The sequence below is a fragment of the Nothoprocta perdicaria genome, unplaced genomic scaffold, assembly GCF_003342845.1.
Source record: "Nothoprocta perdicaria isolate Ctin4 unplaced genomic scaffold, notPer1 scaffold_196, whole genome shotgun sequence".
Taxonomy (NCBI): Eukaryota; Metazoa; Chordata; class Aves; order Tinamiformes; family Tinamidae; genus Nothoprocta; species Nothoprocta perdicaria.
The window spans coordinates 922,280-945,450 of NW_020455160.1; the positions used below are offsets into that span (position 1 = coordinate 922,280).

The 23,171-nt window shown below is 42.5% G+C and overlaps 1 protein-coding gene across 3 annotated transcripts in view; it reads right to left on the bottom strand.

Moving 5' to 3' along the window:
• Positions 1-286: 286 nt before the first annotated feature.
• PHF20 (PHD finger protein 20) overlaps positions 287-23,171 on the bottom strand; it is a 55,654-nt gene continuing 32,769 nt past the window's right edge. For 2 of the 3 annotated variants that reach the window (XM_026037293.1, XM_026037292.1), the window contains 8 exons: positions 16,661-16,759; positions 15,107-15,268; positions 13,301-13,470; positions 11,456-11,555; positions 8,578-8,773; positions 5,755-6,154; positions 4,386-4,569; positions 287-2,346 (listed from right to left, as the gene is read on the bottom strand). In XM_026037293.1, the coding sequence (XP_025893078.1) occupies positions 2,204-2,346; positions 4,386-4,569; positions 5,755-6,154; positions 8,578-8,773; positions 11,456-11,555; positions 13,301-13,470; positions 15,107-15,268; positions 16,661-16,759 (1,454 nt within the window). In that variant the 3' untranslated portion in view covers positions 287-2,203. Of the gene's footprint in view, positions 2,347-4,385; positions 4,570-5,754; positions 6,155-8,577; positions 8,774-11,455; positions 11,556-13,300; positions 13,471-15,106; positions 15,269-16,660; positions 16,760-19,478; positions 19,659-23,171 lie in introns of all 3 variants that reach the window. The other variant, XM_026037291.1, reaches the window with a different exon arrangement.

Below are 23,171 nucleotides of genomic sequence, written 5' to 3' on the forward strand. Positions count from 1 at the left end.
CAAAAACCAACTTGAATGCATAAAAATCAATTACTTGGGGAAAAAGGAAAAAAAAAAAGAGAGATTTACAGAGGAGGAAAGCAGCCTGCTCGGGGGTTAACTGTGGTTTAACCGTTTTCCTCCCCTTAAGCCGTGGGCACGGCCAACCTGTGAGCACTGGGCTCTTCTTGAGGGCCCCTAGGCTGAGTTCTTGCTCTGTAAACTGCAAACAGAAAATAACTTGCAGGTCAAGCTTGCCTGAAGACATTACAATAAAATAATAATAATAATTTAAAAAGACCCTTCACAGTTGTTAACAACCCTCCTACCGATGCTCTTCTCATCTTTTGGTTACTGCTGTGTGTTCTAGAGCTACACGGTACCCACAAACGCAGGTGTCCTTAACAGGAATGTGTCCCAGCGTACGCATTGCTTTCACCTTTAGAGAGTGAAGTGACAGTTAAATACCAGGTAAGCTTTTATTCCAACTGTGTTACAGAAAAATACGTTTACTTTTCTGCTATACATAGGTGGTATTCACTATATACCAACTAGCGCTGTAAAACTGTGAGACAAATTATTCCCTGAAATGAGTCTGGGCAGAAAAGCCTTAGTTACTACCTAGAGCAGCCGAGTTATGGTCGTTTTCTGAAGGAATTGATTAAAATATTTGCTGTGTAGATACTGTTACTCCTACAATAATATCGCCTATTTCAAGTTTACATAGTAAATCATTATTTTTTGCAGCATATAAACATTACAGAGTCACATCCATAATTAAAACTTGTAGTTATGGGCCTCTCAATTACAACTGTGCTTAGGTTTTAACCTTTGGTGGTACCATCACGTGAAAACGAAACAACAACAACAAAAAAGAGAAATCCAGCTTTTTCAGGACATCCTCCCTCAATGCAGAACAGCTTGACCGTTTTCCAAGGGGACCTGGCAACACTTGGGAAGGAAAAGTGAAGTCAGGGGCGCTCTCTGCGGAGCTGCGATGTGCGGCCGAAAGGCTTTTCAAACACGTACAACCCAGCACCGCTCCGAGGGGACTGCATCGTGGCCTCGAACAAAAGCAGCATTTTCACCTTGCCCGCACAAAAATAATACAAACCAGAAAATTAAAACTGAAGGTATAAAAAGGGACTTCTGGAACATACACCGTTTAAGATAATAACCCACTTGCTGTCTGCGAGGACAGCACCTCATGCATAGATCTTGAGGCTTTATTTACACAAATATAAAATAAACTGATTCCCAAAACCACACATTCAGAGGAAGTCTTTACAACGAACACGTTCAGAGTATTGAAAAAGGTCTACGTTTCAAAATATAACTGGAATGGCAATTATTAACAAAGGGGTAGAAAACTACACAGGGTCTGTTAGGGATGGTGTGCAATCTGGAACTCCGAGACTGCTCCGGGTCTGCTCAGCAGGATCCGGTCCCGCCACCAGGGTGTCCCACGGGCCCTGCTTCAGCAGGCACAGGACGGCCACAGTTTCCAGGGTTGGAGAACACACAGAGACATCGACGGGTTTCCCCAGTACCAAGTCGTGTGATAGTGACGGGATAAATATGGAAAAACAATCATTTTTTCTGAAAAGCAAGTGCAATCCACCTGTGACCTTCTGCTACATCATTTAACGTAATCCAAGTGGAGTTTAGACCAGTGTTTCTTGCAAATCTCCACGTAACAGTTTACAGTAAGAGCTGGAAATTCATACTTGCTAAGACTGAAAACTGTTATACTGTTTCCTAATGATTAAATACTGTGTGCTATTATGCATAAACCAGAAGGAATAAAACATGACACAAGTCACTTAAACTATGGAAAGTTATTTACAACCTCTGTCAACTAAACATTTTTGGCTCTTAGAACTCGGTTCTTCAGTGGCACAATTTTTAGTCAATTCAATTGCAAAAAAGTCTACCGTTTCCATGAACAACTTGTAAGGTGGGAAAGTTTAAGTGTAATTTATCAGCCAAGGCTCAAACTTTGAGGAGAACAACATAACCCCTTCCGTACTAAGTGTTTAATAAACCCCAAATTACGATGAGAGGAAATAACCCTGCCGTTCTTTGAACAGCACTTCTTCACGACTCCCTGAAGTCAATCCGCACTACATGCAACCAGCATGCTATTTTCATTTAAATATACAGAGCTGTTCACGTCAGACGCTCCACCTTCAGGCCCAGCAGCCGTTTCCAACGTTTCCCAGTCTCACGTTGAGCAGCAAAGCGCAATCTGTTGCACTTTCCCCAGGTCCGTGATAAGCTGCTTTATACAATGTTTGAGTTGTGGAAGTCGAGCTAGTGGTTCTGGTGGTTCCAGCTCTCCTGTGTAATCCAGCCAGCTCTCCAGAACTGCAAAGAAAAAAAGAGAAACTTGTCACTATTCCCCTTCTCAGCAGGCAGAGAGTCTTAACGCAAAGCAGAAACTTCTCAAAGTTGTTGTACAAGCTTTTTTCAAATTTCATGAACATTTTTAACATGTTGCGTTTTCTGAGAAATCAGAAAACCATTACAAATAGCCCTCTTGACATCACACAACTACTTAATTCCCATTTAAAAGGCAAAGGCAGAATAGCAGATGTTCCTGGGAGACTGTAGGACTTGACTTCACGTTCCTCGGTCCCGATCTGTGTGAACTCCAAAGCAAGGGCACGGCTGTAGAGAGACTCTCGTCAGAAAAGCTTTAAGGTCTGTGCCAGATGCAGCTACCCAGTTCTCACTGGGAGGAAGAGCCTAAACAGGACCACGCTAACGGAAGACTTGAGGTCAGTGCAGAAGGTGACTGCTAGACAGTTAGGAACTGGATAACAAGAGAACAGAGATGAAATTCAAAAGCAGAAGCAGCAGAGTAATGCACTGAAAAAGAATTCATCCTCCAAGCGTCTCTGCTGCCAACCAGACCTGTTGTTAGCCGACTGCAAGACAACTTGGGAGACCTTCCCGCAGAGCCACCAGAACGATGATCCTGCAGCGAGGTCGGGGCGTGGGACAGTGTCACGCCAGACAACCAAAACCTCCCGCTTCCGCAGTGAGGTGGAACACACGGATCTTTCAAGAGGGAAAAGCAGCGGACGTTGCTACCAACCAGACTCCAGATTAGCTTAACCGAGGACAAGGCTGCAGAAAAACAGATTATTCAACCACCAAAAAATACAAGCCTGAAATAACAAAATTCCTAGGAGCTGCAACACCAAACAGCCTTTCACCAACTCAAAAGTGAAGGCAAAAATAAAGAATCTTCTAACCTGGAGCTTTATCATTTACGAAACAGATGCTATAATTACACGCCTGATCTTCATTACTTAAAATATCTCTTTAATCCAACATTTCATTATCTTATCAAACTATGAAGAAAGAACTTTGGCAAAGATCAGATTCCCAGCATTCTTGAAAGAAAACCTGCCCATTTAACCACTGCACAAGCAAAGATCAGACTTAAAAGTTGCTGGAATGTTCCCTGAAGCAGCTTCTTTCAAATTAAAGTCAAGGAAGCCTGGCTTGTTTAATGAAAATATATAAAGGACACAAGTTGGACACTTGTGGGAAACAAGAAGTTTCCAATAACTGGTAAAAAAAAATTTCAAGAGACATTTAGGAAGATTTGGAAGACAAAGAGGAAAAGAAACAAAGCCTTGTGTACCAGAGGCCACTTGGAGGAATCACCGAGCAGGATTAACCACCAAAACCTTCAAGAACAAGGACGTTCAGATACTGTACTGTGCAAATTACAAAAAAAAATTAAAAATAGATGAGGACAGTATTCTACTACGTCTTGAAAATTTACAGCAAGAAAAGCTTGCATCTTTTCAAGTAAAAAAGTTCAAGAGGAAGCAAAGAGCTGCAGCCGCTCAGATCCCCTCAGGTAGTTTCGCACACAGATTTCTGGATTTTTGTGCATTTTAACATCCATCGCCCATCACGAACAGCGCACGTGCAAGGCTGCCAAGGAACGGCAGCCACCTCAGGAGGCTTGCCCTTCTCTGCAGGACACTCCCAGTGCTGGAGAAAACAAACAACTCAAACCACGAGCACTCAGGTAACACTCAAAGATTTTCATTAACGGCTCTGGTTTGAGTAGATGAACAAAAACTTCTGACATAATTACTAAAAGATGATCCAACTAAAGCTTTTTCCATAATACTCTAATCGTTTTTAATTTATTCCTTAATTTTGTTTTAAAAATTCCCCTTCTCTAGGCAGTAATTAGATCAAGTAATACACTAGACAAAGTATTAATTTTCTACTATTAAATGCAGTAAAACTGATACTGCATTGCTCACCTCTTCCTAGCTCTGCAGAAACAAAATTCAAGCCCACATGTTTTGGTCAGACAGCATTATTTGAATGGGCCAAAACACTGTTAATTTTTTTAATAGCAAACTGCTACTTACCATCTAGTTCCTTCTCAATGAAGTCCATTCTGTGTATGACTTCATCTTGTAGGGACTCCACATGAGCTAAAAGGTTTAGCTGCCACTGCAGCTGAGAGTTCACAACTCCCTCCTTGTCCTTCTCCAGCAGTTTCATTTCAATGGCTTCCTCTGGAGACACCTTCTTGGACACAGGCTCTCTTACCTAGCAGGAACACACACGTAAGTGCTTACTACAGTGGCACTGAATCACCGGGGCAGAGAGCCTGGGTCCTCACGGAGCCAAAGCCGATTGCTCAACAAACCTCAGGCTGGTGGAGGACACCAAGGGACCTGCTCCCTGCAAACTGCCAACCGAAGTCTCGTCACTCTCTGCATTTTAGGGGACATTAAAAATGTTTCTGACGTGACAGTGATCACCTAAAGAGTGAATCACTTTGCAGGAGGATGGGATTCTCAGTGAGATGCTGCATTAATCTGACCTCATTTCTAAGCATCTAGAAATAAAAATCGACACTTCTTATAAACCTGACTATACAGCGTCAATGGCTTCTGCTAGTCCTTTGTAACTGTTCTTCTGAATTAAGACAGAATTTAGAAAAAAAGCTCCAAGATTAAAGAACTGAAATATATGCCTTTCTAGGAAACACTAAGGGATCTCAATTTATTTCATAAAGAGCTTTCTCTATAAAACATAAATTACAACTTACATATGTATGAAAAAAACTGAACATTCTTTCCATCTAAAACACAGAGGAGAGTATATTCCAGTGGCTAATCTGGCTTTTTAAACCTTTTTCTGTCTGTATGTCCTAAGATTTGGCATTATTTATGATACGATCCAATGGCTAGAAAAGAAAGCTGGACTGTTTCAGTAGGAAAAAATACAAATTGTTCAATGACCATAGCTCTTTATCTATCAGTTCAGTTTAGTTTTTCAAGTAATGTTATCTGAATAATATGGAATGAATTTATAATATCTACTGGAAGAAACACTGGAGCAAGCTGGAAATAGCTAGAAAGCAGGAACACGGGCGAGTTTGACACTATCTGACATTTGCCCTGTCTCCTCTCCCTCCTGTCACTGCTAAGGGGCAGCGGAGCAAACTGCATCCAACCGCAGGCTGCACAGGTAATTTCAGGTCCAGAAGTCCATCTTGGACTAAGCTACTCTATGTTTTTGTGAAATGGGTGAGGTGACCATGTCTATTATTTCAATTCGCACCAACAATCTAAATTCAAATGGCTGAACAGGAAAAAAAAAAAACCCCACAAACTCTAACCACCAACGAATAAACTAGACATCCAGTTAAAAAAAAGGCTTCTCAGTCTTGTATTCCACCAGGCAAACACATTTTCCTTACAGACAATGCTATTTTAATACAAATACCTTGGAGTAATTGTGTTTGGATTCATTTTCCATCTTGCATATTTCTCGGTCCAGGTTCCAACCGAACCTCTCCGACAGGACATCATCCCCGTTTTCCCTTATTCTGTTCACGCCGTCATCCATGGCTGCACCCCGTGTTTCCACAACCAGTCTCTGCTCTATAGCAGGGTAGTAGGCGCGAGGCTTCTGGTAACAGTGTTCGCTCGTGATGTAAGACTCCTCCACGGAAGGAATGGTCGCGGGCTTCTCAACTGTCCCATTCCAAGCTCTGTAACTCGCACTCTCCTCTTTGCAACAGTTCTCTTCAATGTGAATGATGTGTTTTGTATGAATCTTTTCATCCACAGTGATGTGCTTCCAGGGATGACACCACAGCTGTAAGTCAGGATGGTCTTTATTTCTGTTCAAATTTAAGAAGGTAAAAATATCCACTAAATTTAAGCTTTAAAGTGCTTGAACGCTACCCTTTTATGCAAAGAACACTACCCTTTTATGCAAAGAAACTAAGCAAGGAAATTCAAGCTACTATATGTTTTAGTCACCTTCACCACCAGTAAATATCCCCAAACAGTCTGAAAGAATTTCAGTGACCTCAGTTGTGTGTCTTCCTATAAGGTTGCGTTAGGTTGACTATTTTCATTTCTATAATATTGTATATAAGCCATATGTTGGCATTAAGAAAAAAAAAGTGCAAGTTTCAAGTAGACACAGAACTTCTCAACCAAACAAACTCTTTCAAGGGCAACATTATGATTCAATACTGGAAATTTGTCTCTTCAGAGCATTTTCATGTGAATATTTCTAACAATGTTTTAAAATGGGCAAGTCAGGTATATTAAAGCTAAACTGAAAGACTTACTCATCTGCATAAATAATTTTTCAACATTTTTAACAAATTATAGCAAAAAGCACCCTGCCCCAATCGCTCAATATCAGCATTTAGCTTGCAGCTCCTCAAAAGAAATTTGAAAGTTTAATCCACTGATCTTCTTTAACCCCTCATAATAAGTGACGGTGGGGTGGAGAAGGTTTCATTTTTGTTAAACAAAAAAATCAACAAAACAAAAACTTTTCCTCTAAAGCACAAGACCCTGAGCAAAAGCTGCTATTACAACAATATGATACAATTATAAAAATAACAGCATGACTCCCCCATGCTCCTCAGATTTTTTTTTTTCACACCAATACAGGATATTGCTTGAAGTGACTTTGTCCAGCAGCAGAATCTGCAGGCAGCAGATTCCTGCACGGATACAAGACGAGCCAGGGAGCGAGCACGGCAAGCAGAGGGTCCTTCCCGCATCCCGCGAGCAGCAGGAGGCTGCAGAGCCGCGCGCGGAGCGGAGCCGGGGCCCTGGCTGCCCTCGGAGGGCAGGGAGGTCCTGCCGACCCCAAGGCCCCTGCAGCCTGCGACGGGGGGCTGCCTCGAAGCCCTCCCGCCCGCCCCGCACACACAGGCGCCGCCTCAACCCGATCCTCAGGCTGCTGGCCCTGCCGCTCACCGCGACACGACAACTCGGCCTCCAAAGTCACCGCTTTTTGGTGAGCTCTACAACAACTGTTAAGGTTGTGGGTAGAAAAGGAAAACTAAATAGCAAAAGTACCAAAAGTTGCTTAGAACTATTCCATGTAAGCACCTCTCCAGCAATTAAAAGTATATTATGGCTGTGGTGAGTACAGCCCTTCTCAAACACCAAAAGCCAACTGTGTTCACTTAGCAAAGCCTTCCACTCCCGCTCCACAGATATCTGACACCTGACAGTGCTCTGCTGATCAGCACAATGCAAAGGATAACTTCACAGGGACAGAAAACCAAAGGATCAGAAGTCAGCTACACAGGAATGGCAATTTGAACGTCGAGCACTGGAGCAGCCTTCCCTCCATGCACCAGCGTGGTGCCCTCCCCCTGCACCAAAGCTGTCCCTCCCGATCCTCCAGGCACCTCTGGAACACCAAGCGCCACTCCAGACAGCTGCAGGGGCTTCACCTCTCCCCAGACGCTAGCCATGCCACAGGAACACACCTATTGTTCCATTCTGCTATTAAAAATAAGCAGCCTTTGGGCGTGTGTCCGTGTCCTTTTTGTCCCAATAGTAACATGGGGCTGGGGCTTTCAACAAGACTTCAACACGGTGTCTTTAACCAAACCAGGCCCGCACAACGAGAGCCAAAGGGGAGGCAGAAGGACCAAGGTCTGTAACGGTATCAAACACTTACCCTGTGCTCCAGCACCTCTGTGCCCCGCTACTCTCCATTTACACACAGGCAGCAATCTTAACCCTCGTGACTAGGGAAGAGCTAAGAAATGATCACAGGATCTTGCAGCTTCACAGGGGCAGGGAGGCAGAGAACAGAGTTATGGGTTGGACTAAAGGACATCAGCATGGGAAAGCAGAATCCAGCGCTAAAATTGCTGCCCCTCTATTAAGGGGGGCATTCGTTAGAATTAGTCCATTGGTCAAGGACCTCAATTATTGCCACGGTCCTCAGGGGATCCACCAGATGAAATTCTAAGGGAAAAAGTTCACAAGAATGCTGCAAATACTAAACATTTTTCTTGAAGTGGCTGCTGTTGTGCAATTTGTCACATAAAAAGTTCTCAATATTTAAATTTCTGTTTACGTGCTTTAGCAGAAGCATTTATCCTTAGCTTTCTCCCCCTTCTCTTTGTACCTCCCCAACCAACCCCTCTTTACCCAGAGCCAGTTTTTACATCTTGATGCACCGACATGAGAAGCATAAAAATAAATCTGCATTTCCAGTTATTTTGTGAAAGCTAAATCACATCTAGAACATGCCAACTGATACTTAAACACAGCTTACTGTAATATGCTCATCTTCAGCTGCAGCCCATGCAGAACTTCGATGACTCTCTGTACATCGCCGAGCAGCTGGTGAGTGGCTACGATCTTCTTGGCATTCTGGTGGGAGTAATTTTCTTCCAAAAAGGCTAAGCCATGCATGTGACCGTTACTTAACCACTCCTTTTCATACCAGTACTTTAAGCTGGATCTCTGACCTAAAGCAACAGTAATGTGTACATTAAAATGAAGCATTAACTTCAGCTTAACATTACCAGCAGCAGTTCTGATTATCTCAAGGTCTTGCAGCTTTAGCATGTATCAACGGCATCTATGATAGTGGCCAAACCTCTGAAGAAGAAGAGCCTCTAGAATGGAAGCAAGACACCATTTCAGTCAAAACCAACCCAACCAATCCACCACACAAGACACCTATGCTCCATTGTAGAAGCCAGGAACACAGGACATCCATGGCAAATACTTGCACATGATGGACAAAGAAAAGCGTTTTTAGCAGGGAAACACAACTGCTATTAACCACTTAAAAGTAAAGTGATGGTTTGGAAACAGCTCTCGGCAGACAGACAATGCAGCAAAAGTCAGTGACTAAAATAAAGGCAGGAAAGCAGCACTACCACTCCCCCAGTGGTCTTATTTTAACAGTTGCAGGCATGAATTAATGCAGTCATTCAAATGCAAGTTTTAAAGGATGCGGTGATGAAGTTTTGGTGGCAAATTTGGCACAAAGAAGAAAAAAGTCTTCGGAAACCATCCAAAGAAGTTAACAAACCTTGCTAATGTGGGCTTACATTGCTTTTAGATAGCCGTAACAGAATAGTCCAAACGTGATTTTCTTATTGTGCTCAGTATGAGCATCCATGGACACAAAGGATGTTTCCAGACTTAACTTCTGTACTAACAAGCACTGCCTCAGAATATACCAGAATTCTTTCAAAAAGAAAAAGAATATGCCCAGAAGCACATTCAAGTGTTAGGCCAAATAAGACAATAGCTAATGTATGGAGACCTTGAAAAGGTCTCACGTTCAGATAAAAACACCACCTGGAAAAACAAACTGTTAGGGCTGTAACAGTTCGATGAACATCTTCAGACAGACATTTCACATCAAGCAGAGGATCTGCTCGGTGTGGCTGGAAGCCCCTCGGAGAAGGTCCCCACGTACCTGTGCTACCCAACACCCATTTAGCTGTGAGTTGTTTGCTGGCAACGCTACCATCTAGGAGAGAAGATGAAGCTCAGCTGACAGGAACGAAACCCAGAACTTGAGAACTCGGTGATGATCTGAACAGCACTGGGATTATTCACAATTAAAGCCTATTTACACTATCATTTACCTAGCAGTGCACTTGGAAACAAAAGATTGCACCCCCTTTCCAGGTGAATAGGCCCGAGAAACGCAGACAGTGTCTGCCACCGCGTCCGCTCTGTGGCGGGAAGAATCTGTCCCTTGAAAGGGCCATGACAATGTGTAAGCAAGGGGGAAGAGTATCTTAAAAGAAATCACTTAGAAACTCCACTTGATTCAGTACACACCTGTTTACAAGTAACAGCGAGTGCAGTTTTAGGCATAACTGCACTAAACTTAATTTCAGTTAATATAACTGGGGCTGTAAGAAGCTGCAGCACTGAAACAGCTTGGCTGAAGGGCTATGCCCAATTTTCAAAGCAATCTCTCTGCAGATTCCCAAGTTTTATGGAACTTGCTCCATGTCAATGACATATTAAGTAGATTTGAGAAACCACTTTTACACTGAAAAAATTAGAAATAATTCCCCTTTTCCAGGAAAATTTATTTAAATCTTTATCTACAGATAGAGATTAAGTTCAAATGAGAAATAAATGTTTCAGGATCTTCAAATCAACAATCCATACAAATGATTAAATTAAACAAAATAAACCTTAGTTGTAGGGACTTTATGCCAAAACATTGTGTTTTTTTTATTTTTTACTGAATATAAGCAGTTCACAACTTCAATCTGCATGTGGATGTTAAATTTAAAACTAACTTGACACACCAAAAAGTTAAAATTCCATATGTTAAATACTGTAAAATAAAAACTTAAAGAAATGTTACCTAAATTACACAACTGCTTGGCTAACTGCATGCAACGCATTACAAGTATAAAAGACATTAGTATATGAATTGTAGTTAGTTACAGTTCAATGAATTAAACCACCAGAAGGGCTTGTATTTTTAAACAGCCAAAAAAAGTGGAGCTCAGAATCTAAACGTGCACATAGACCAGCAGGGTTTGGTGAACAGGCGAGCAGATATTCCATTTTCCTTGCCATTCCCAAGTACGGACACAAGTCTGAACCTCATTCATTTCCAGTTTAGGAAGATTTTGTAGTTCAGGACATCAGAAAAGATCTGTGTGCTAAGGGAAGCTGGACTGAAACTTATTGAAAGCATCCGACTTCGCGGTCTGGAGCAGGGAACCGGCTGCCTGAGCAGCTCTTGCTGCGGTACCCGAGACATTTTACTTGCATTTCTGCACTTGGAGAGCAAGCGCCCTCCCAAAACCAGGAGTGAAGCCAGTCAAAGCTGTTGGGAACCAGCAAGCCTCTTGCTGGCGTGTCTGGAGTGCGTGGGCCTAGTCTTGCTGCGGCAGCTGCCTCCCCTGCCATGTGCCAACACTGTAAGCTCCAAGGAGGCTCTGCTCATCTTTTCTAGCATCACGCTTAAAACCACATAAACAGGAATACTGACTCATCACTATATTAACATGAATTAAACTCTCTATAACTGAACCCAATCTGCTATGAGGGCAGGCATAGCTAAATGGAACAAAACCAAAGTTTCATCTTTGCAATACATACAAAAAGTTATTCAAATTATTATACATATAAAAAGGCTCTGTAACCTTTAATTTCTGTACCTGGAGGATCTTGACAGATGTAGCAGGTATATTTCTCAGGTACATTATCTTCCAGTAAACCCATACAGACTCCATGCTGCCAGCACAGACACTCTTCACACTGTTCAAAGCCAAGAATTGCAGATTAACAGAAACGAAGCCGACAGGGCCAATATGATCCCCTCAATTGAAGAGTTGCATCATGTACACAATTGAAACAAAAAGATGCCTTAACATCCTCAAATTCAGCTGCAAATAAATACATTAAAGGATCCCACTGCAATGCAATGTCAACCCTCTCCCCTCACACGTTTTTCACACAGATTAACAGAGAATGACAACAAGTATTAAGGGGGCAGCAACAGATCTGGAAAGGAGCTAAAAAGGGATTGGATTCCCTTTGGGAACCAATCTGTCTGGAGATGTGTGCACACACCCAGGGACGGGAACAGTCCCTGGGATGCAATCAGGTTTCCCTTATTGGTGTATCTCAGATTTTCTGTATTAAAAGTTTTCACTCAAATACATCAGTACATTCAAATATAGAAATCTAAGGGATATGTAGATTATTATGTAGGACCAGTCAATACAATGTATTACTATATCACTAACACTTTATTTCCTTCAGCAAAAGGCAGTTCTACTAATACAAAATGAAAGTGGGGATGCATTTGTTCTAGCTTTCCAAACCCCTTTCTTTCAGTATTTATCCTTGCAGACGTGAGCAATTACACTGACCAAGACAGGAGCTCATGGCACCGAGGCACAAGAGAGCAGATTTTTTATTTGCCTGGAGCACAAGCCAAGTTTGCTGCAGAGACATTGCCAGCACTGGCAAAGTTTCCAAATGAGCTAGAACAAGTACAAACGGCAACTCCAAAGCAACCTCTTCGCTGATTGACAGAGATATGAACTCAAGAAACACCTTCCATGGATACTGGTTTTATTAGTGCTCGTCTCCGAACTGCTCTGCTGTTTCGGAGCAGAAAGCAAGACACACCAGTTTTCGAGTATGACATTAGGTTAACTTTGGTGGCCTAAAGTAACAGTTAAGGAAATGGAGGATGCAAAAGGGGAAGAGAAGCAGATCTCCCCGAGATGTGTCATTAGCAAGACCTGGCCTCACAAAATGGAAAGGTGGTCCTATAGGTGTGAGTGTAAAAAGGGGAACTCAGCCCACTGGATGGGAATTTAAAGCAGCTTTTGATCTACTACAACAAAAATACAGGAGCTTCATCTACACTCAATCACCTCCAAAGCCAAACCTCAGGCCCAGCATCCTCTGCATCACATAGAAAAAAAAATCACAAGTGTGATCACAAGTGTGATTGTGTGATCATTCTGTTTGGACTTTGGTGACCCAAATCTTATCCTCCAAAGGCAGACACCCATAGGAGTCTTGCACCCTTAATGCTAATGTAAGGCAAATTTAAACTACTTCGCATCTGTTTTCATTTATGAAATCCAGTAGCATCCTGTGAAGCTATAGAAACGCTTCAAAATTTATATTTCTAAATGTCAAATGAAAGCCCAAGAAAAACAGAGAAGAAACTACCTTTCCTTCCTATAAAGTTATCCTAACCCTGCAGTATTTGCTCTCTGGCAGGATGAGCCTCACCACTACCACTCTAAAAAGAATAAACAGATTCCCCTTATCACAGGGTCCACAGTTGGGTAACAGCTCATTAATATGAAACAAAGATGATGGTCAGGAAGTCAGAGAGTTAATTTGGCCGTTTGCAGAGCACCACGAGGCCAAGCTGCTCTCTCACCAGGTACAGGCTGGTACACCACCCACTCCGTTGGGCCCCTCTCGTAAGGGAGCTACAGCAGCTTATGCACATTCACACGCCGCTGCAGTCGCACCTGAATCATGAAGTCATTTTCTTCTTCTACTTCACAAATACACCGAACAATCTCCAGATCGCTTTCTTCAACTTCTTCGTCAGGGTTAGTGGTCACATCGATATCCTGACTGCAGTCATCATCGCTCCAAAGCAAGCTATCCGTAGAGGATTCACTCAAGGTGTCTTCCTCTGTACAAGTAGCAAGATAAAAAATCCAGAGCAATTAAAACATCAGATAACTCAAGGTTTCCATCCTGCGCATGGAGACACCGCTTCTAAAAGCATCAATTCACTCTAACTTAAGGAACATCAAGCAGTGCCCTACTGCTTATTGAGCACAATGAAGTTCTGTGTGCTCATTAACAGCTGCTTCAAAATACCCCCACGTAACAGCTTTTGTCACCAAAATGCTAAACTCAACACGGAGCATCTCAAAGCAAAGGCATAAGGTCTCTTTAGTCAAGTATAAAAACAAGCAGATATGTAAGTTCAGTCAGGATTTTTCTTTAATACAAACTAGTCTGCTAAAAAAAAAAAAGACTACGGAAACACAGAGCAAATCTGTGGTATCAACCAGATCTTTATGAGCCACCTCAGTTCTAGTTATATTTCAGGGACTAAGAATTCAACACAGGAGCTGATCTTTGCTCTCAGCATGACACAAAGTCTCAATTTGTGGGGGCCAAGAATCTAACGTTTTCTTGCTGGATTGTGAAGTTCTCTGGGAAGCCCTGGAAATTCAGCTGAAGAGCTCGAAGTTTTCAGGAAAACTCACAAGCTTAGACTGTGCAAAACAATTCTACTGCACTGTTTATCCAGAACAAGCTTTTTTAAGTTAAAAGCACACACCTGAAAGATAAATGTTCGTGAGACTGTTGTAGAATTATTTATTAAAAGTTTTATTCAACCTGGGAGACACAGCACTCCTTCCAGAAGGTTGCTGGAAAGGACAGGTTAGTCACACCATACTTTAGTATAATGCAAGAGTTTCATTAATACTCATAGCAAGTCTCATTTACTTTGGTGCTAAATTTATTCCACCGTCTGTATGCTCCAAATAATGTGACTGAGCACAGACTTATGAAATGTTTTAAAAAGTGATTACCAAGTTCATTTAAGTCATTTATGATTTTTTCCTTTTCCCATATAGCAGAATTAACTGAAATACCTTATATAATACAGAACAATAAAAACCTCCACATCAACAACAACAAACCCTCACAAAAACAAAAAAACACACACCTAAGTGGTTCCCAACACCATAACTGCACAGTTAGGCAAGCAATGTTTCCCATATATAACCATATATAACCATATATAACATTTCCATCTTACTCAAATTTTGCAAACTTGACATTCCAACATTATGAAGGCTGGAACACAGTGTCCATATTTTATGTGAGCTTTGTATGAAATATATGAAGAAATAATAAAATATCTGTTCAACAGCTCCTGACTATCACAAAGCTCAGAAAGCCCTTTATTACACCCATGTAAAATGCTGTACCTATGCAATTACATGTAACCACATCCTGTGGTGTTTCAAAAGCAACACATTCTGTTTAAAGATACGTATAAAACCTATTTTTTTAACTTTGAATGTATTGCAGAAAAAAGCAGCAGCACACAGTTCTGGCACGCTAATTTAGTTCAACTTCTTCAGTTAGGGGAATTGAAATAAAGATTCCTGCATAAGAACAGCCAAAATTCATTTCAGAAGCACCAATTTATACATATTTCCGGCGCTACTAGCCCTCTCACACATCTACTGATAAGGAACTACTAGCAAAAGGTGCTAGCAAAGCACCTACAGGAGTCTTCTCACCGTTTGTCTTGGATTTCCCTCTGCGCTGTGCGGAGTCAGAACACGGCAGCAGCGTGCTTGGGTGGGCAGGCGATTTATTTGCACAACTGTATTTTGGGACAACTGCTTTTTCTGGAGAAAGCTCCTGTGAAACGTCTGTGCTTTCTTCGCTTCCAGAGTATTCTGCAAAATTGTGAGAAATATTATTATTGCAAGCTTGTCTTTGAAAAGAGACAGAAGAAAAGAAGTAGCACCAGGCACGTACACAAGAGGCATGTTCAATTCGTCCAGGTCATTGCCGGTTTGTTAAGACTCTAGGACTTCCTTATGCTCCCGAAAAGACTTTTCTAAACCTTCCAGAGGAAAGAGATTGTCTGATCTAGAAAACCTTACGCAGGGCAGCCATCCTTCGCTGCTGAAGGAATAAACGTTTGAAGAAGCAGGCTAGAGCACAGGCACAAGGCTGTGTTGAGCTAACTGTACCCGTCCGCAGGCATTTCAGATGGTCCTGGTGAACAGACCCCCCAGCAGCAAGGCTGCTACTTAAGAGGAAGGACAATTCCAGCCCCAAGAAGCACCTCCACTGCTGAAGTTCAAAGAATAGATTTTGCCACAGCTAGCCTGAGGCACATTAGAAAAGATCTGTCAATAGCAAAAGGGCTGCAAGTTTGCATTAAAGGGTAAAGGCAAGCCTGGTATAGTTTGTCCCATAGAAAGTTGCTCAATTAACACAGTTATTTTATAAGAAAATCCAAATTGCCTGGGATACAGGCAGAGGCAGCAACATCAACACTGTGTTGTCCTGATAACCCCTTGAAAACTCTTCACCTCTTTTTCCTCCTACACGAAGAGTAAATCAACCCTTTCCCGCCCTGACCAGATACTCAGAAACACTCTTCCAAGTCCAAGCACTGATGGTGAAAACCAGGTATCCCTGCCTGTGATTTTGTGGGATTCACTGAATCCAGTAAGTTGAGAACGGCTAGACTGAATTCACCAGCACTGTGGGAAATATAATTCCCTTTGGCTGCTTTGGCTAAAAAATGAAAAGTTACCAGCCCATGATTTCAAATGTAACTCTGGTTAAAATCCTGGATGAGAGGCAAGAGGCACGAACTGAAACACAGAAGTTCTGTCTGACCCTGAGGAAGAACTTCCTTGCTGAGAGGGTGACAGAGCCCCGGCACGGGCTGCCCAGGGGGTCCCGCAGCCTCCTTCCTCAGAGAGATTCACAGCTGCTGGGAGGGGGCCTGGGCAGGGGGCTCTAAATGCACTGGACTCGAGAGGCCCTTTCCAACCTCGGCCATTCTGCAACTCCGTGGCATCCGTTTCGCACCTCGACTCACTCTGTGCCACTGTCATCTGCACACGCTGGATGTCCGTGAAGCACCTCAACTAAGAGCAGTTATCTTGCCAATCACAATGTAATGCTAACCACTTAACGGAATCGGGACCAAAAGATTAACTGCAGGAAACAGTCTCATCTGAAATGCCTGATCTTAGGGTTTGCAATCAGTAACAAGCGAAACAAAGCAAGGAAGCCACATTCCTCTGAAGAACAGAAAAGACCCTTACCAGGCTTAATTTTCCTTTTCTTTTTTTTCTTTTTCTTCGATTTGGACCTTCCATAGTCTTTGGATTTTCTCTCTTTGCTCTTCTCCTGTTCTTTAACAGCTGAAATAAGATAATACTCCTATTTTAAAGACATATACACATCTAATTATATTTTAACACTTTAGACCATTCACTACAAAAGGGAGCAAAAATTCCCAGTTGATGGGAATGGTCTTTTTTAAGTGCTAATGTCAACGTCCCACACATACACTGCAACAGTACTCGGGCAAAGCCAGCTGATCAGTGGTCCTTGGCCTCAGTACTTAGGTAGCAAGAGAGTTTCAGCCTTAAGAGATTATTCCAAAAGATAGAGAGGAATTTGTTGCATTCATTTTATAATCAGAAAATTGAAGTTTGGCTGAACATAAGCAATTTCATTAGCACCATGATGCAAGTCTGGAAAACAAAAAAAAGGCACAAAAAAAAAAAAAAAAAAAAAAAAAAAAAAAAAAAAAAAAAAAAAAAAAAAAAAAAAAAAAAAAAAAAAAAAAAAAAAAAAAAATCCACAACCAGACACACACACAAAACCCCAACCACCCCAATACTAGCCCAGTTCTTCAACCAGTAGAATATTCAGAATACTTCTTTCCATGGAGAACAAAGCACCACCAAAACAACTGCTTTAGCTGGCAGCACCTGCTCTTCTCTCTCCACCTCTTTCCCAGCATATCCTTCTAGGAACACAGAGCTCTTCCTGCCGCGGGAGGATTTTTGGGTCGCCCCCAGCCCATCCGCTGCGTGGCACAACTGAGCGCCAGGGCCAAGCGCTCCCTTTCCGCCCTGCCTTGTGGCAGCCCCTGTGCTTGGTCTCGTTCTCCGCAGCTGCCTTCCCGGGCACCCCGCAGCAGCTCAGCGGCACTGCTCCCGCTCGGCGTCGTGGAAGGCAGCTCTGCATCTCCGAAGGGCCCTGCGCTCGGTCATTTGGAGTGCTTGGCTGATCAGGCCACTCACATCGTCGCTTCTAAAGCTATTTCCATGTCTGATTATTCACATAACCCATCTACAGATACTACGCTGTCAGCAGCCTCCTATTCAAACCATCCAAAAACCTCTAAATAATCTGCAACTGCTAATGCACTCAGGAAACAAATTAATGTATTTTTTTTTGCACAAAACTCATGTATTTACACATTCGTCTCCTACAATATGTTATTAGCAACCTATCGCGTTCAAAACCTATGACTCGAGAGAGCTTCAGCTCTGTATCCGTGCGTCCCTAGGGCCCTGCGCACGTGCTGCGATGACAGAAGGGGAAGGCGGGTGGCAAGGAGGGGAGGGCACTGCGGGCAGCGCCGGCCCTGCCCTGGGCCGCCCCAGGGACCCTCCGGGGGCAGCAGCCGCCCCGGGCACGCGGCCCCCCAGGAGGGGCTGCGGACCAAGGAAACTAGGCGGGGAGGGGCCGCAGAGCGGGACAGGCCTGTGCCAGCGAGGAAAGGATCCCCCGGGCACTGCTGCCTTCGCCCTGCTCGCACACCGCTGCGCGGGTCGGCTCTGTCCTTCCATCTGTCCAGCACGAGGGCAAGTGGGGAATATTTGAGATAAATGTGGGTGGGAAATGTTTGTTGCTTTTCACTTTGCTTGCTTGGATCACCTGAGAGTCCCCCAAGTGCAGAAAATGCTACTGTTATCACTATCCATATATGTCATAGACAGTAAAACACACGGGACAATATTTTTTCCTGACAGAGTTGGAATGGGTTTTAAAACCATAAGGACAAGTACTTGTGAATTCAGCACAGAGCTGCTATCTTAACAGCACATGGTATCATTAACGCAATTCTCCCCTCAAAAAAAAAATTAAAAGAAAAATCCAGAGTATGATGAAATGGACCTTCCAAAACCACCAGAGCAGGAGCTTTCCCTGCAAACACTTAAGTCTAGAGGTTCTCCCTCAAAGGAGGCCAGACAAGCAGGCTGCGCAGTGAGGAACATCCCTGTGGATTCCTGTGACCAGAGAGAAGCTCCCCTACCCAATGCCACAAACACCCGCCCTCACAGCCGGGCCCCACGGAACCCGCGACGGCCCCTCAGCCCCACATTCCTCCCAGCACCCACATGGGGGAAATTCATTCTAATCTTTATGTCTGGTTCTCACAAGAGACACATCCCATGGCTTCAGAGCACTGAAAACATCAATAGATCTTGTTCTCAAACTACCCAAGATGTCCAGGAGTAAATACTGGCTTCCCACTGAAGTCCTGGCTGCCTCCTTTGACCAACAGAACCATTAAATGACTACCAAGTCAGATAAACTCCTCAAGCAATTCTTTAAATCAGCTCATCTCATCAGTAACTATTTTTTAAGCATTTTCTTCATCCTTACAGCTCAAACTCTCACCAGGTAAGTGAATAAAGAGTCATAAAATCTTTCTGCTTTCATAAGTTTCTGTTTCTCAGCACTCAGGAGTAGTTAAAACACTTAATGGTGGAAAACTATGGACAGCTGAAGAACTGACAGCAATAAGATGCACGTATCAAGCAAAAGGGCATGGAAAGATTCTTACTCGTTTTATATAATAATATTTTTAGGATGCAAAAAATATTAAAATATTTACCATAAACCTAAAAATGAACCCTGAAGCAATTATAATAAGAAAATTTAAAATTCATTGAGTCTTCATTTGAAACGCAAAGAGGAAAAAGTGACTTATATAACTTTATTGTACAACCAGGAAAACCTGCAGTGTCTGAAAGCAGCAGACTGTTTTGTATCAACACTGACTGGCTCCTCATTATGCCTAAGGCTTTTCCAAGAGCTCACTGCATACTAAATGCCTACCATTTTCAACTCTTTCTTTTTCTTGAGGCTTCCGGAGCACTTTCTCTACGTGGTTCTTGGTTTGTTCTCTGACAGAATGCCGGTGATTATTTAATGCATTTACAGGAGTTGAAGTTCTTCTCTTTTCTATTTTTTCATCTCTATATGGTGTACGTCTTAAGGCTACATGTAGAGGAGCATCTACAAGAGAATACAGATGAGGTCCAAACTTTAAATGCTTTCAAAATGTAAAACTACTTTGCCAGCAGCAGTTCTTGTTGCCTGTAGGGAGGGTCCCTGGTGAGATACACTGCTCAGTTTACAAGCCCAGCAGCTTGAACTGGAAAACCTGAAGCAGATGATCGTTAAATCAGACACTAAAAACTGGAACGTGGGTTTTGTTTTTCTGAAACACAGAGGATACAAACGCATTCCCCAGAAACTTTGCTCCTCCTGACATAATGTAGGGAAACAACTAAGGTGGGAAACAGAAGAGGGAAACAGAAACAGTTCAGTTTGGCAGAAGCATTTGGACTATTTTATATAACAAAAGAATCTCTTATTTTTTCTTAACTACTGAGCAGAAATCACAGCCTGTTCTCAAAAATGTCCTTTTAATGAAGCTAATTCAAGTGCCTACAGAAGCTCTGCACATTTAAGGAACAGCAGTTTTTAAATGCATGCGACAAACACCACCTCTGCAACTGAGATGCAGGAGTTGAAGATTATTGGATGAAATAAAGTGTGATACACAGGCTCAGCTTCGTCTGGGCCACCACTTCGATAACGCTAAGCTAAATAATTCTCATCTTACCTATTTCTTCTAGCAGCTAGCAAATCTTTCTACAGAATTACTCCTGGACGTGGGGAAAAAGATGATGACAGAAGCTAAGGCTGTGTGACGCGTAGGACAGGCGGCTACAGCAGGGAAGAGCCCCGACATTCAGGGATCTGGCATCAGACCCCGAGCCATGCGGACTTGTTGCTGGCCCGCAATACTTGAGGCCATTGAAAAGGGTCCTTTCCTGTCTGAAGTGCTCACAGGATTTTCATTTGGCCACCTCTAACTGCATCACCCTGAGCAGGAGCTGAAGACAACTGCAAATAGAAGGAAAGAGTCCTAGACAGCAGAGTCCAGCAAGAAATGAAGTGCTTTGGCCTGACAAAGATTTCATGCTGAAACTGAAATGAAGTCTATTAAGATGCCTCAGCAATGAGCTTTCAGAACCAAGTGAATCTCTTCAGGCAAAAGAAGCTCAAAGATCCAGACATCTACAGGCCCTCAAATGAACGTCTCTTTGGTTCTCGCCCACCCAAGTTCCGTCAGAACCTCAAGAAGAGAGAGGTCTTTGTAACAATTTTAGTAACAACCAGTTGCCTCTAGTCCCTTGATCTTTGCAGCAGCTACAGCTGGACAGAGAATTTTCACCAAAGCCCATTTCTGCAGAAATGGGACTGCCTGATAAAGGTAGCGTTTCTTTTCTTTTCTTTTCTTTTGCCAGTTGGGCAACTCATGGCAGCTACATTGTGCCAACATCTCTATTGCTTATGCTTTCCTTGGAGTAAGTAAAAACGTATTAGCAACATACAGGTAGTTTCATAGGCTGTTTTTCTCCCCTTACAATATTTTAAGCCCAGAAAGCCATTTTATGTACTTGTAAACTAGGAAAATAAGTTCAATGAAATGATTGAAAATGGAGTTCTGTTTGAAGGCGTTCTCTGGAAGCACGCATTGCCTTAGAAGAACTTCAGCTGCCTGGAAAAAAAAAGGAAGGAATGTTATCACAAGGGAACATAATCATTTAGATTACTCCAGTAACCTAACTTCATGCAGTAGATCAACTGCTTTGCAAGACTGTCTCTGAGAAAAAAGGCAAACACGTAACCAGTGTTATAACCAGGGCTGGAAAGTCAAATCTTCAGGTTAGGCTTAGCCTGTCTTCTTAAAGACCTTGTAGGACAAAGCAAATCCATATGGAAAACAAAATATAAGCTGGATCCAAGTTTAATTTCTCCTTTCCTCCTACATCATGGCATGGAAGCAACTTTACCAAGTTACATTGCTGTGCAAGTTCCCGGAAGCAGACGTTCATTCTCGCACATCCCAGGAATACTCTCAATCGGAAGCCTATAATCAATGCAAACAAAAGGACGGCTCTAAAAGGCGGCACTGGTTGAGGACAAACATCATCTCCTTGTCTGAAGTAGTTATCATACATCCACCTCAGGGAGGTTTGGAAGATAATTTCTAAAATCTCTGAACCAGTAGAAAGATGAAAGAAGTATCATATTTTAGCAGATTAAAGGACTTTGCACAGGTAATTTTTCACTTCAAATGAGCTTCAAGACTTGACCAGCATGATTTCTCTGTAGAGATTTTTCACACTCAGATAACATTCCTCCAGCAGATACCACTTTATCAAGAGGACTAACTTGGGTTCCTGCAGGAAGGATTATCCAGAGGGCTACGAAGGGAGGCTGGTTGTTTTTAAAGAGGGCGTCCACATTCTGAGCCCGCCTCAGGACATGTAAGATCAGTCTACAGAACACTTCTCAGTTCATACTGAGCCAAAAGGTCTTCCCACGGTACACGACAGATGAACGCTAAGTCCTAAGTACTTCCTAACAAGTTTGGGAACGTGGGGCAAAACATGGGGCAAGACAGGGCAAACTGGTTCCAAATTAACTTTGGCAGCTCAAGGTTTTGAGGACAATACCAAGCGGCAAAACTCGCCCCCGTTCAGATACCGCATCTTCAGTCTCCATTCGAGCGCAGGGCAACTATCCTTGATTTCTGTTCTTTCTCACCTGTCACGGCATAGTCAATGAAGAACAGATACATCTACCTTCTTTTCAGTTTGTCAGAACTTTAATCAGGAAAGAAAGAATAAAGTGTTTCAAATGGAGTATTGCATAATTTCCTGCAACGTAAGGAAAACTAGGCAGTTTCACATTAGATTTAGTCAATAGTTTCCCCCCCACACACACACTTTTTAAAATTTAATCTAGAAGAAGCAGTAAAGAATTCTAAAACTCGGAAATAATCTTGTGATTGTGAATCTTGTGAATCTAAAGCCAGAGCATCTCCAAGTTCATGGCAAAAAAAAAAAAAAAAGACTCATTTTTTGTCTTTTCTCAGTTGGAAGTTTTTGCTAACTTAAGCACTAAGATGTACCTTGTAGCAAAATTTTTTTCAAGACACCTGCATAAAAACATATAATGCTTTTAATAAGTTCATTTAAACTTGAAGGACAAGTTGATCAGGACTTTTTTTTTCCCCATTAGACTCACAAAACCCATTGCAAATATGAGTAAACCCACCATGTACCATGTTTAATTATATATTTGAAAGCCTGTATCCTCATTAAGCAGCACAACCTGAAATACCTTTTCAAAAAGATAACAAAAATGTTCAGTGGGCATAATCAGAACCTTGCTTACAGGTTACCTTCCTAGGTATGTAATTAGGAACATAAGAGAACCTTGAGAAAGGACAGGAAAACAAAACCCCAAATGCAACAGTATGTAAAGTCAAAGTAAAAGCACAAGCCCAAGGAGGCAGCACACACTTTTCTACATCAGTTGTGGTACCAGTCCAGCAAAAATTAGAATAATGAAGAGCACACTGAGTTAAAGAACAGATGGCTTTAACGACAGAGCTGTATGATGGGCAGTGTTACAGTGACATTAGCTTTTCCTCTCAACGCAAAGCTG